Source organism: Ambystoma mexicanum, chromosome 2p, assembly GCF_040938575.1.
Source record: "Ambystoma mexicanum isolate Mex_15411 chromosome 2p, UKY_AmexF1_1, whole genome shotgun sequence".
Taxonomy (NCBI): Eukaryota; Metazoa; Chordata; class Amphibia; order Caudata; family Ambystomatidae; genus Ambystoma; species Ambystoma mexicanum.
In genome coordinates, this window is record NC_090923.1 from 1,137,915,512 (window position 1) to 1,137,930,457 (window position 14,946).

A 14,946-nucleotide genomic window follows, 5' to 3' on the forward strand; every position below is an offset into this window, starting at 1 on the left:
GCATGTGAGGGGCAGAACAGGGCTTTGCCAGCAAACATGCACGCCCACGCCATCCGAGCCAAGGCCACAGCTGTGGCCTCCAAAGACACGTTCCATGGCAGATGATCAGCAAGGTGGCTACTTGGGCTTCCGCATCGGCCTTTTGCAAGCACTACTGCTTGGATGCCAGCGCCAAGTCTGACACAGCATTTGGCCAAGCGGTCTTGGAAGAACTTGTTTTCTTCTAGGGTTAACTCTCCTCCCCGGGCTGCATTCAGTTGTAATCGCCCATACAGTTTGGAAGAGAAGGGACAGGGCGTAGGAGTAATTGTTACAAACCTGAGTGACTAACGTATTCCTAGTCCATAGTCCCCTTTCTTCCATGCGTCCCACCATCCCCCCCCTTAATGAACCTGTGTGATTGGGCAATTGTAACATTGTCGACAAGTCAAAGGGGACTGAAGTGGTGCTGGTGGGCGGAGTTAGGGGAGCGCATGCGCCCAGGAAAGGGCCCCCACGCACATCTAAATTTTGAAGGTGAAGACCATTGTTTTCTGTTGAAAAGGGTTCTGTTTCCGGCTAGGGACGCCCATACAGTATGGAGGAAAGGGGACTATGGACTAGGAGTAAGTTAGTCACTATGGTGAGTAACATTTGTGCATCTCCCCCACCACCATGTTCATTTCCCGAAACTGTACCAAACCACCCCCCACCCCAAACACCTTCCAGTGGGGGTCCAGCAAGGACCAGTACAGGTCCATCCTATCCAGATTCATTTCTCATCCCTCTCCCGTACCCTTGGTCTAATTATGCAGGCACCGCCTATAAATATTCCTTGCCTGTCCCCTATGTGGCTGCATTGTCTCCAGTTCTTGTTCCGCCTCACCTGGCTCATTTTCAGTTGCACACATTAGACTGAAAGAATGGTATATTATGGAAGAGCGATAGGGATGCTTTGCAAATGTTGTCTATTGCTATATAACCTCATGCTCAGTATATGCACTGTTTTTCTTTTGAAAATGGTAAAAGGGCATTAGAAACTTCGATTTTGGGGGGGAAGGGGGAATTCAGAGCAAGGTCACATGGGGAAAACTAATTCGATCAGATGGTAAAATGATGGTCATTGAATAAAACCTATGATATGACTGTTAATGTTACAGCGAGAGAACAAATGCTATCCATGAAGTAGTATGTACTTCATCAAATTGAAAACTGATAAGTCATAAAAAAGTTTCTGACTAAAGAGATGGATTTAGGCTATGTAATGAACATCTTCAAATGTAACCGTGTAGGCTACAATCTTCATTCATACCTCTTGTGAAAGTGTATCCAAGAAATCAATCCAGTGTTTTTCCCTTTGTGATAACTTCTTACAGAAGTCGCCCCCTCTGGATGGTGTGTGTAAAACTTCTGAAATGACAAATCTAATCTGAGCAATGCTGTGGCACAAAATGCCTGGCTAATGGTGATTTCTGGTTTCATGTACTTATGCTGGATTTATGTTCAACCCACATGTCCCTTGCTTCCCGTGTGGTTTGACTAACATCTAAAAGGCTACATGGGCATTTAATGGCACAGATCACATTTGACGTATTACAAGTGGTGTAATATTTCAATCTTATTTTCTGGACACTATATGGGTGCGGAATCTTCCCCTGAGGGACTGTTGCAGTTGCTACAATTCAGATGCGAGCATGCTCCAGTTTTCTGTGTCCCTAATGTTCTCTGCATGGTTGGCGGTAACCATTCAGCACTGATGTTTGCCCCTAGTGTTCCTCTCTCCTCTATGCCATCATGCGGACCTTTGGGATAAAATCGGTGTAGCTGTGGATGAAAATATAGGCATTTGCAGTTTTTCTTTGACTGTGGCTATCTGTGATCTGTTCAATCGTTCTGGAGTATTGAGAGATGTAAAGTAATGGGATGTCACTCTTCTTAGTAGAGGATTTAAGTAACTCGTCTCTCTCAATTCTAGATACTTTGGAATGTGCTGCATCTATCCGCTAGCCCATTGATCTGTACTTATTTGTTAGAGTCTCACTCTATTGTGACTACGCCTAAAAAAAATTATCACAGGTCTACAGGTTTAGAGTAGGTCTGGTTGAGCTGAGCAGTGGGAATTGAGCAGCTGTGCAACATCCCAGAAGCCTTATATCATGTATGTCTTTAGCTCGGGGGTACAGTGCCTTTTGAATGTCTCACACCTGACTGTCAGCATCCTCGTCTGTGGGTGTGGGGGAGACTGGGTGTTGAAACCATGGGCATAAGAAATAGTACATGCCCTCCTGCCTTGCCCATAGGCCGCGACGAACCAGGTTCTATAGGTAGGGGAAGCGAAGTGTGACTGCAGGCAGTTCCCTAAACATGACTGCCTGGAAACTCTTGAGGGGTGGTAGGGCTTAATGGGAACGAGTGGTGGTGGTGATGATGGAAGGATGCAACCTTCTCACCATTGTGTACAGGGCTGCAGTTCCCATCTCCTGTGAAAATGGGGCAGCAGTGTGATCTTTGGTCCTAAAGTATTGTAGCGTTTGCTCACCAAAGGAGACCAAGGTTGTGGTGGAGACTCTGATAAACTTCTGACTAGCACAGTGATGGATCTCTTCAATCGCATGTTGTTTGGTTTTGTGGGTGAGCAGGATGTACTGTTGGGGGTGGAAGCAAATGCAACCGTGTGGGGTTGAATAAAGGGGCAAGAAACGGTTGGTAACATGGGGTAGTTGCGCCTCTAACTCTGCACATGCAAACTGCCTAATTTCCCAAAATGTAACGATTACGTTTGAAATTTGCATTTCTGGGCTGGTATAGGCTGTGTTGAAGGTTGGAAAGGGGAAATCAAGCGCACAATCAAATGCCACCTCCCTATCCCCTTTGGCTGTGTATTCATCCACACAGGAATCTGCTGTAAGGGCCTTTCGTCCTAGTGATGTTGAGCCCTCGATCTTCCTTGTTTACCAGTTCTTAAAGAAGACTCCAGTAATTTGATGGGGAGCTGGAGGCAGACAGCTGACAGGACCCTCTTAGAAAAAATATGTTTATACATTGACCCAACAAGACCTAGATGCTCTAGTTATGAGGCGGAAAGCCATTTGGAAGAATGCCACAGGTAGGGCATTTGTTGAGCAATCCAGTGTTGCAGCTATGCCCTCAGCAAAATATTGTGGCCCAACAGAACATGTACATAAAAAGGGAAGTACCACTGTACCCCCTGCAAAAACCTGGCATAGCCTTGTACCTGTGTCTCTAGATGTTCCTGGGGGGATATATTTCTTCATTTTCTATCAAACACTTTTTATATTTAAAAAAGTAATTACTTTATTTCATTTATAAAGCGCACAGGCAACACAGAGGCATTGAGCCGCTATTATATGTACATGTCCGGTAAGTGTTGCTTGTCATGCAGTTATCATGAGATACAATAGTAATGAGTGTGTAGGATCAGAACAAGAACAATAGTATTGAGCAACAGTATGCTCATGCATGTTATTGTCAGCATACAGTTGACATATACAGTTCTTTATTATGCAAAGAGCTGTGTTTTGAGTGCTTTGCAGAATAGCCAGTAAGATTTCTGAGCTCCAGGGGAGACGTTCCAGTTTTGCAGCAATGTATGGGAAGCTTGAACCTCTGGCTTTACATCTCTTGACTTTGGACACAACTAGGCTGTCAGTGTAAGGGTCACTTGTGGGGTCTGGTGGTAGACGCCTTGGAGATTCTATAGGTGAGGTAGGGAGGAGCTCTGTTGGATAAGCATTTGTGGGTGATTGAGAAGGCTTTAAATTTGATGCGCTCCTGTATGGGGAGCCAGTGTGCTTCTCTTCTAGCTTGTGAAATGTGATCTCTTTTAGGGATGTGGAGAGCCGCTCTCGAGGCATTGGTTTGTACTACTTGCAGTCTTTATATATTGCTTGCTGATGTACCTGTGAATAGGACATTATAGTAGTCTGTCTTACTATTGCCCACGCAATCATTGGCTCCAAGACTGTTTTCTTTGGTGAGGAAGGGCCTGGCTGCGTTTAGGACCTTGGTGGAGTAAGCGGCTGAAGAGGTAATGGCGCTTACTTGCCTTGACATGTTAAGAGAGGCGTCAAAGTAGACTCCTAGGGTCGTCACTGTTGGTGAGACTGGAAATGTGCAGTTATCTATCTTGAAGGCAGAGTACTGTTTGTTCAGGGCATTTGGAGAGCCTGCAATTAGAATGTTCGTCTTTTCACTGTTAAAACCGAGGTGGTTGGCTGCCATCCATCCATGCTTGTCTTGTATGGTCGAGTAGATATTGTTGAGGGAGGTGGAGTCGGATGAGTAGTTGCCTGATTGAGGAGGGGGGGGATCTACATTTGTGTATCATCGGCATAGTTTGTGTAGGCTATGCCTAATGAATTAAGGATGTTGAAAAAAGGCCCAGTGAAAATATTGTATAGAGTTGGAGCAGTGCAGGACCCTTGTGGTACGCCGCAGGTGATTGGCGATGTTGAGGAATGTGCAGTGTTTGAAAAGACCCTCATGACCCTTCTTTTCAGAAAGGATGCAATCCAAGCAGTGGCAGGAGTGGAGAAATTGGCGTGGGTGGTGAGGTGTTTACAAAGGATTTGGTGGTTAACCAAGTCGAAAGCCGCAGACAGGTCTAAGAATAGGAGCAGTGCAGATTTACCGTCTTCTCGAATTTGGTGAAGTTGGTTTTTTAAACCGAGAAGGGCGGATTCTGTTCCATGGCCTGGGCGGAAACCAGATTGACGCATCCCTAGAATTTTGTTGTCTTCCAAGAAGTGTTGGATTTGCAGATAGGCTGCGCGGTCAAGGATTTTTAATAAGAAGGGGACTGTGGTAATAGGCCTATAGTTTGATGGAATGTTGGGGTAAAGGGTGGGTTTTTTAGGAGAGGGAGGACCCAGGCTTCTTTAAGGCTGGCTGGGACGATACTCTTATCGAAGGATGCATTTATGATTGCAGTAATGATTGGTGCTAGTATATCAGCATACTCTTTAATGAGAGTAGCAGGACAGATGTCGCCTCGCAGTAAGTGGGCTTTAGGCTTTTTATCAGTTTGAGGACTTCCGTTTTAGAGAGATGTCTGAAGTGGAACTGTGTGCATTTCGAGTGGTAGGAGGAGGCTGGGTACTGAATAAGGCTTGTTGGGTGATATTTTAGCATTCAAGGAATGGATTTAGCCTAGTAATGCATCCTGGATGTCGGGGCACCATGATGCATCTTTGGTAAGAGAGATGGGACTGGTGCCTCAAGTTCTCTGTAAATATTGAAGATTTCTTTTACGTCAGAGTTAGCATTGCTGATTCGAGTGTTAGGAGTTGAATTTTGCTGCAATAGTGGCAGATTTGTAGAGTTTGGCAATTGTACTGAACTCAATTTTGTGAGTGTCGGTTGGGTCCTTCAGCCATGTTTGCTGGGCTTGTCGCTTCTGGGAGCGCAGTTTGAGTAGGTAAGGTGTAAACCAGGAGTTGATGTCAGACGTTTTTGGCCTTGTGGAAGGCTAGGGGTGGTGGAGCTATGGTGTTTACTGCCTTAGTAAATATGTGTGTGTATGTATCCACTATAGAGTTGGGGTTGGGTTCAAATGGTGGCTGGAGGGAAGGATTGTTTAGTAATGGCAGGATGTTTTCTCTTGTGAGTTTCATTGAGCTTCTTGACATGCCTGGTGGAAGTGGATTAGGAAAGTCTGTGAGTTTGGTGGGCTGTGGGATGGCAAAATGGATGATGAAGTGATCCGACCATGGGCAAGGGGTGGTTGTACTGGTGGTGATGTGGCAGTTATGTTCTGCGATCCAGTCAAGTGTGTGTCCTTTGCAGTGGGTAGGCATAGTGCTCTTTTGATAAAGCCTAGTGTGTTGAGTGCACAGGTTTTTTGATTGCACATCAAGTGCACATCAGTTTTGCAAATTTTTCAGGGAACACTCAAAACAGATGTAAATGGTATACCAAAAATAAGTGAGATTGGTCTGCAGACTTGACCCCCCAACATGTTTAAAAATGCCCTGATGAAATGTATAAAGATGTAAATGCACAGATTTAACACCTCTTTAGAGAAATGAATAGCTTAATTTAGAATAGAATAAATGATATAATTGCGAAGATTAACCATACATAGCACTAGGTAGAAGTGGAGATTAGTCATGCGACGCAACAGATAGGATTGTGGAGATTAGCCACATAGAAGAATTTAGCGAGTAGCCAATGTACGAACAACCCCACTCCTACTTCCTCCAACACACATCCAAACAATTTCCATGCCCACTGGGCTAGCCAACCTATACCCTAAACACACCCAACACAAGTAACACACTTAAACAATTCTGGGCACTGGACCTTACCTGTACGAGCACAACAAACCAGTGTGCACAACCTTGCCAATCTACACATAAAACACAGAGACACCACAACATAACAATCCCATAGAAACATCCCAGGCATTGGAACTTGCCCGTACAGATACAAGCCAGTGCACACAACCTACCATCTGAAAGCCAACACACACACACATGCCAGTTTTTCCTGGTTCTGGGCCTATCCTACCACTCTTCCCTCACTAACCAACCCGTCCTCTTTCTTGCAGAGCCACGTGAGCACCTGGAGACTGCCTTTGGGTGTTAGCATTGCGCGGTATAAATCAACATAACATTTTATTATCCTTAATAGAAGCAGCCCTCTCGGGACATAGAGAATTATGAAAAGTCCAAACTAAGTGGCAACGGAATAGAGGCAACTTTTAATAAGTTCCATTATTTGGAATCTTAAAGCTGACTGGATTTCTTTCATTCATCAACCGCATGGATCAAAACCCATACTGCATGTAGTCTAGTTAGGGTTGCCATTTTGGTTTAGTTTTTTTTGTTAATTGGTTTGGATGATTGTGATGCTGGAAATGCATCTGAGGGACAGGGCCTCCGTATCCTTGTCCTTTACTGCTTTTTATAGTGTGTTCTGTTGTGTTTTCCGTGCAGGAGTTCATGTGGGACTCCTGGCAGTGCAGCTCTTTCTTTTGGTTTGGTGAACGGACCCGTGGGATTCCCTTATGGCACCCATGGGTGGGGGTACAACCCTGTGCCCCTAGTGTATGTTTTTGGGCACCTGTGGGTGGCCCACAGAGCAGGGCGTGGGCTGGTGGCAGCTCCATGCTGAATTTGACAGGTGCGCGGAGTATCCTCCATTTTGGGATACCCCGGCCTTGCCATTGGGATCAGTTGATTCCTGATGGAAAACAAGATGGCCCTGGTGGCCTCTTGCTTTCTATTACCCATTACCTTGTTTTCCCAAAGTCCTGGGAAGCCCTGACTCTGTCCCTTCCCCCTGACTGGCTGTTGGGTGGAAGTGCCATATATGGTGTTGTTGTGAAGGCCCAGTCAGACTAGCTGGAGCCTTCCCGGTGATGTATGTTGTGGGTACCTCCTGTGGGTGGGACCTGGGTGAATAGAGTGTGTGACGAATATGCATTCTGTGTTGTGGGTGTCTGGCATCTGGTGGTTGACACAATGACTGAGACAACCCTGCCCGAAACCGGTATGAATGCAGCTTGGAGTGTTGAATGGCTCGGTACCTGTCCCAATACACACAACTTCTTGTGAGTGTCTGGAGAGAAGTGAATGGCCTGAATACCTTGTGTGCCTGATTGGCTGCCTGCCTGCATGAACGCCCGTAGTTGTGATTGGATGCTTGAGTGTGACCCAGCTGAATGAATGGGAGATCAACAGTATATCTGGGGACCTCTCACTGCTAGGAATTGTGTTCAGAAGCTCAAGGCCACTACGACGAGTAACTGGATTAACTGACGCTTGACCTTGAAGCCCTGCTGGACGAGAAGAATTGCTGTTGGTCTCCTTCACAATCTGAAAGCTGCTGTACCTCCAAGGACTGACCCAGAGAGGACCTGGTAAGGCGCCCTCTTCCGAGCTACGAGGGACCATCGTGCACAGCTGATCTTTGCCATCGCTCCCTGGTAGACAGACCTACGACAGGCTGCCGACCCGATACGGGGACTGCTGCGGAACTCCAAGGAGAAGCACTCGGACTGTTGTCCGCCACTGTCAACGACCGCCTTCGCCGACTGGAGCCGCCGGACGCTCTCGTCTGCATCGTCATCCGCTTGTCTCCCGCTGGAGAAGGCCCGACCATCGACGCGCCGAGGAGCATCCACCGGTGGGTTTCCCGCCACCTACAGACCGCAGAGACACTGACGACTCGACGCCCTTGCTGGGCCACAGTTCTTCATCTCTTTGCGGTCCAGAACTATTGTCACCGAGGTGCCCCGCATGCCTCTTCCTTGCAGGACGCCAACGGTCTGTCGTCGACTAGCGCCGCTAGGAACGAAGCGGCCACTTCCCTGCCATAGTTCACCCTGTTCACCGTCGGACGTTCGACGACCCGTGACTCCTGCATTAAATGGAGGGCACTCAAGAAGGGCCGTCGATTCCCCGACACCGAACGCCAAGTTCCCCGACACCTCTCGACGATCCGTGGCTCCCGCCTGAAAGGGAGGCACTCAAGAAGGATCGGTCGGCGCATCGTCGGAGAACTCTACTCCACCAGGTACATTGGGGGGGGGGGGTAAAACCTTAATAGGAAGAAGTAAGTCTATCGAACATTATATGGACTGGGCTTGTGCTATATATCTTTATTTACAGGTTGCCCAGGTGGGGGGATCTCCACACAGAAATGTGTCTAGGTAACTGGGCCAGCATTCTGCCTATTGTTTCAACCATCTTACGTTCCTGCCTATCTCTATTGCTAGTTTACTCGTTATTGATCTGTGTGACATTTTAACCGTACAGTTGATGCACTTTAATGAGATTTGATGACATTAGTGGTACCACTCTAGACGTGTATATATTTATCATTATTGACTTCCAAGTACAAAGTGCGTTATTGTGATCGTGTACATACCTTTGAATATTAATTATATAAAGACTGTTTTCAGTAATACAGTGTGTGGACATTCCTTTGTGGTGGTTCGGGGACTACACTGCACTTAAGAACCAGCCCGCATCACCTCCTGAGAAGCTACGCCTTGATTGCTCGTCCATTGCTACCACATAGAGAATCTTGGCTGAGGTCCGCTGTGCCTCTCCTCTACCATATAGAGAGCGGAAGTACAGACACCCCCTACCAGTCTTTACAATGATCTATCTGGAATAGCGGCTCTCCATGACACAGAAAACTAGGTCGCCAATTTGGTGGCTGTTGGGTCAAAAATCCTAGCGTGGGACCTGTGTGCAGATTCCATCAACTGTTTACCCTCATGGTTCTTATACCCCCTTAGTCCTTACAGCTGATGTACTTCATCTAATGTGACCATCAGTTGCTACTCCTCCCAGGTCAGGGTTACCCTATGGCACCCTCTAATCTTTTTTTGCTGATTTGGTTGCCATGCTTTATTAGTGTAACTCATGAGGTGGTGGCAGTTTTGAGTATTTATGAACCGATGCTCGCGACTTCAGCTATTTTAATTTAATATTTTCAAGGATCAAATTTTCTCTGCAGGTCCCCTGAAAATGGTGACTTGGTTTTAGAAGTCAATGAGACTCCACAACAAGGCATTTTAACCCTTTTGCATGGGAAGGAATGCATGGCCACTTATGGCTTTCCTGAGACTCCAGCTTCGGTGCTCAGGGTGGGCATGACCTGATCTGGCCGGTTCTACCCCGGCTGTCAGATTGTCTGCCGATTCCTCAGGCTGTATGTTTGTCTGGGAACGTTTGATTATGGCAAACACCCCTGATGGATGTTCCCATGGGCGCTATTAAGATGAGGGTTTTTGCACCATACTCTGGCCGGGACTCGTCCCAAAGCAGCTGAAGACCAAAGAATCTCTGCAGTGGCCACTCCCCTAAACCGACATTTCAGTTGGGGAAAGAAATCAAAATGCCATTACTCCCTACCTATTTTTCAGTTTGGCTATTTCGCCCACCCCTACTTACAGTGAAGAACTGGGTGAGGATGGGTGGCTCTGTGCAGTCAGGGTTCTTGCCACAAACAGAGGAACGCACACCAGTTCTCCATTTCCTTGACTCAGCTGGGTTACTTACCTCCAGAAGTTCCATGTTCCATGAAAATCACCTAGATCCTGGACAACACATCTTGTTGCTTGAGGACTGGATTGCCAGTGGCAGTGGGTGGACTCTGTGGCCTACAACTACCTAAGATCTCTAGAACATCTTGGAGGACTTGACGAATCCCAGTCTTGCTTACTGACTACCTCTGGCCACCAAATCTGCTCTCCTGGCTGCCACGTTAGCTTAACTGTACCCTAGCATCTGCTATATCCTTCTGCAGTCTGTCACCTAGCGTTCCAGAGCCCTTTGCTGTTTTGATGGTTGGTGGGGGGTGTCCTCTGTCTGCATAAAAGTATAGCATTGTCATTGAAATGTGACTTTGGCATCCCCGTTCTCCTATAACTGGAAGATCTTTTTCTTGACTTTGGTTTGTAGGGTAACATTACCTTGAAGGTGGGTTCTAACTGCGACTTGTGTTGACTTTATAAAATGTGACTTCTCTGTTTTGCCATCACCGCAGAGCTTCCTGCAGACTTTACACCAGGTGCGTAACGGGGCTTTAAGAACTGAGGAAAAACCCAATCTCTTACATTGGATTTTAGATTCTGATTCCCTGATGATTGAGCGACTTCTGAGGAATTTGCTGACCACAAGTAGCCAAATACTTACCTACCGGTTTAAACACTGCATTTTCATCTATGCATAAGGCCTATAAAATTGCATATTTTTACAGATGTTCCCTCATTTTTTATTGTATGTTACACTGTACATTAACCTACCTGCTCCCCTCCTGAGAACCTAGCCTTTGACTGTCTGGTCTGCTGTGTTTACCTTGGGAAATCAGTTCTGCACCGTAGGTGGGGGTTAGTGCTTCTTTGCGCTACACATGGGGGCGGGAGGAGGTATATGAGGTGGAAACCCTTGCAGCACTGGGGTTATGTGCTCAATCATAGTCTTTTATAGTGATGGTTCCCTAGCGGTCGACTAAAAGCACATTCTCTTATTTATTGGCCTTAATCATGCCTATCCCATTTCCGAAAAATGATTACTCGACATCGTTGTCTGTCCCCTCATTGTAAGAAGTTCTTGTTAATCCAGCTGTTTCCAAACCTAGCATTACTAGGGAGAGCTTGCACCACCAATGTGAACAATGCAATGTGTGTCATCAGACTAACTTTGTATGCTTGCCTTTCCTGTGCATATACACCTTTGACTGGCCCCAACCTATCCCTGACTTGACCCTGTAGTGTGGCGTTCCCTTTTTCCACAACAGCAACTCTTCAGAAGGCTTTGTCTGTGCTTGACATGGACATGCAGACCCACCAGGGTGGATGCAGGTTCCTTGTCTGTCTGTGGCTCTGCTTCCATGGCCACCCCTTTTGAGTTGTTTCATTCACTGGCCTGAGATTCTTACCCCTTCATATATTACAGCTGCCTCTTCTGTTGGTTTCTTTCAGCTACTAGGAAGCGAGAAGTGATTGGAATGCGTACCAAGTTCCCTACTAAGCTACCGGTGAGTGTTATTTTGTTGCGAAGGGAAATGGTGGCGGAGGGCACCATGTGAGAATGTTCTAGAAAATCAGTCAAACCATTGGCCTGTGTTGTATTGTATGTGCAACTGTTAACAAGAATCCAGTGGGTGCAAAGTACCTGTGCTGAGCTGTGTGTTGCCTGCAGGTTCCTATCGGCATTCGAACCTGTGACCTACAGGTTGTAGACAGATGTTGACAGTCTCCGTTCATGGTTATACGTTCAATTCTAATTCTGGCTTAAATGAATTCATAAATCTGCATATAAAACCAAATCTAATGGGTTAAAAATACTTCCATCCCTTGCCAGACCCTTCCCGGAGCACCAAGCAGCACATGGTGGACTGGCCTACAGAGAACTCTTGAGATTTACTGGTGGATGTCTCCACCATCGCTCTCTTCTGTGGGTACTCTGGTTGTCTGCCTGTCACGCCATGCTCTACCTTTCAACTTCCCTCATTTCCCAAATCCCTTTGAAGAAAGTCATTGTTCTAAAGCCCCCAGTATTCCCCCCCCCCCCCAATCTCCCCTCTCGACAAACGTTTAAATCCGATTATTTCTTTTGTTATGCCTAATCCATGTACAGGGATTCATGTTCTTTAAAATCCACAATTGTTCCATATTTTCTTGGGCGTAGAAACCTGCCCCACCGCCAGACACTAATTGGAAGGGTTGTGCTTGTTCGCACAGTTAGAGGGCCACTTTGAAAAACCTGTCCAGGACTACTTTTGGTTCCCAGCCTACCTCTGCCAGCAACATTTGATCTCCTTGGATGCTAGGCAGGGGTTTCCACACCTTCTTGGAGATTGTAAGGCGGCCTATCCTCTGTGTGCACAGGGTGTTCGGGTTTGACCAAAACTTGCTCTTGTTGATGCTGCAGAGCAGTCTCCCTTCGTTCAAGAAAGGGGCAGTATCAAGGTAAAACGAGGTTGTCAAGAAAATACCCGTGCTGAAAATATATATCGTTAATTATATGTATTGCATTAAATAACTAGCAGTCAAATGAGTACTAGACAGTTACTTTGTATAGATCAAGAGTAGCACGGTCTCGAAAAGACCAAACCCCTTTCTAAAACCAGTAGCAACAAATGTGTGCTGAAATACTTGAATAGCTCATTAGAAGTGAAATGATGGAACTAGAAAGAAGCAGGCGATAACACAGTAAATTCAGTATGGGCTTGGCTGGAGGTCTGCAACCTGTGGCTCTCTAGATATTTGAACTAGGACTCCTACGAGCCCTCTACATTGACTATGCTGGCTGGGTTTAATGGGAGTTTAAGTCCAAAACGTATTTAGATTGCAGGCCCTTGAGAGACCCGACTCGACTCGTGTCAAACGCCGATGCAAAAAGACAGGTACCCTACTATCCATTTTGCTCAAGAACGAGTTAAATGCATTGATTTATCGCACAAACCGCTATATTAAATCACAGGAATGCTTTGAAGCACTCCGGTTACACTGCAGTCTCCCAGGAATGCAATTCTCTTGTAGTTTTAGGGACTTTGAGAAGGGATCAAATAGACTGCTTTTTGAGGTGAAAGCTCAATAAAATGGGGTCTGGGCATATCGAAAAACTCTGCTTGATACCACAAAATCTCTTTATACTGTCCTTGTGTCTGCACAACACCGGTCACTATTTCACATGGGCATCTTGTAAATAAAACGTGCGAGCAGGGAATACATTGTTAACACACAGTTAACAAGTTAGACACATCACAGTCAAGTCAACATTGGTACGTTTTAAAGGACAGGTTAAAGTGGGGAAGGTATTCATATTGGAGCAACACGGGGTGAGAGGCTGTGGAACGCTAATGGCCCCTTCCCAGTAAGGGGTAACTTCACATGGAAGAGGGGCATTTGCATTTAACACTGGTCTGTCCCAGCCCAGTAATCATACAAAACAAGCATAAGTAATGCCAATAGTTTTGGCGTTTACTGTTCTTTGCATTTTGCATTTGTAGGCATCAAGGTGCAAGGAGGAGAGTGCAACGTTTCAAAGAAGGATGTGATGGGGCTCAGGTGTGCAATAGAATAAGATGGTGACTAGAGGACGGAAGGAGGCCATTGATTGTGTGCCATTGGTGATGGGCAATAGGAAATATGAGCAAGAAAGGGTGAGAGTGTTGGAAATAAAGCAAGAGTGTGAGATGGAGGATGAGAGGGGATTAGAATGGGTAGGGTGAGTTGGAATAAAGCGTGTAGGGGGGTGGGGGTAGGGTGCATGGTGGGGGTAAAGAGAGAGGAGCCAAATCCGTTTAATTTCCTCGAGAACCCTTCTCATGTTGCCAAATCTTTCTTGACAATGTCCATTTATCAACAAAGGGTTTGCTATGTGGCCCACTGGCAACCTCTGGCACAACACAAACGCCCACACGCTCACCCCTCATGGGTGGAAGGTGTGTGGTGGCGGGGGGACTCTGCGCTAATATGGGACAATCGTGATGTGATAATGATGTGTTATTTATATTGCGCTTTCGACAAAGCAATTTGCGGAAAAAATATTTGCATGCAGTATCACCCTGCCAACACTGGCACTAATTTATTGACCTCCAGAAGGATGAAAGGCTGAGTTGCCCGTGCCGGGATTCAAACCTACGACCTGCACATTACGCATAGGTTGCAGCCGCGGGTGCTCAAACTGATGAGCTATTTTACCAGCCGACGAGTTGTCAGTGCAAACGCACAATGTTGACAACTCGCGTCTGACTTGAGACAACCTGAAGTACCTGAATCAAACCACTCCTGAGCACTTACTACGCAAGTATCCACGCACATGTTTATGTAAAAATCAGTGCTATGGGCGCACAACAGGTTGGTCGAAGCCTTCTGTTGGAGGGTAGCACAGAGGTGCATTATTCCAAACTCCGTGAACAGGCCGTCATGTGCCTGTCCATCTCCTGATACAAGGATAGTCCGGCTGGCTGAAGTAACCAAGTATAAGACAGGTCAGTATGTTACTGCCAGTGCTGGGAAGGTCCGCTTGCAATGAACAGATTACCAAAATGGAGGTTGATAAATGAGGACCACTCAACTGGGTGCCAATAAACAACCGTTAGCTATACTGCTAAGGAGTACTGCAGGTCTGTGGTCATGTGAATGTGCCAAACCTTCAGAGATGTCAACTGACGTAACAGTCAATTCAAAATATGACGTGTGCAGCAAATGTCTTCCCATCATATTTACTGCATCTGTCCCTGTATTGCTGGTCCTTGCAATGTCAAGGATTTTATAATCCATTGTATTTATTGGAAACAAATATAGTAGAGTGGGTGTGGACATTGAGCTTCGCCAGCGGAGGGATCCTTCTAGCCAGATAAGATGCAATTACACATTGCATTAAAAACCTTCATTAAATTGCACATCAGATAAAACACCAGCCTCACACTCTGCCCCAGACCTCGCCTGTTCATGTCTCTCGTGCCACACACCCGCATTGG

General features: G+C 46.3%; 1 protein-coding gene across 2 annotated transcripts in view; it reads left to right on the forward strand.

Moving 5' to 3' along the window:
• Positions 1-14,946, forward strand: part of LOC138567221 (microtubule-associated proteins 1A/1B light chain 3C-like) — a 348,822-nt gene that overhangs the window by 252,248 nt on the left and 81,628 nt on the right. For both annotated transcript variants that reach the window (XM_069645206.1, XM_069645205.1), the window contains exon 2: positions 11,438-11,493. In XM_069645206.1, coding sequence (XP_069501307.1) covers positions 11,438-11,493 — 56 coding nt within the window. The remainder of the gene's footprint in view (positions 1-11,437; positions 11,494-14,946) is intronic.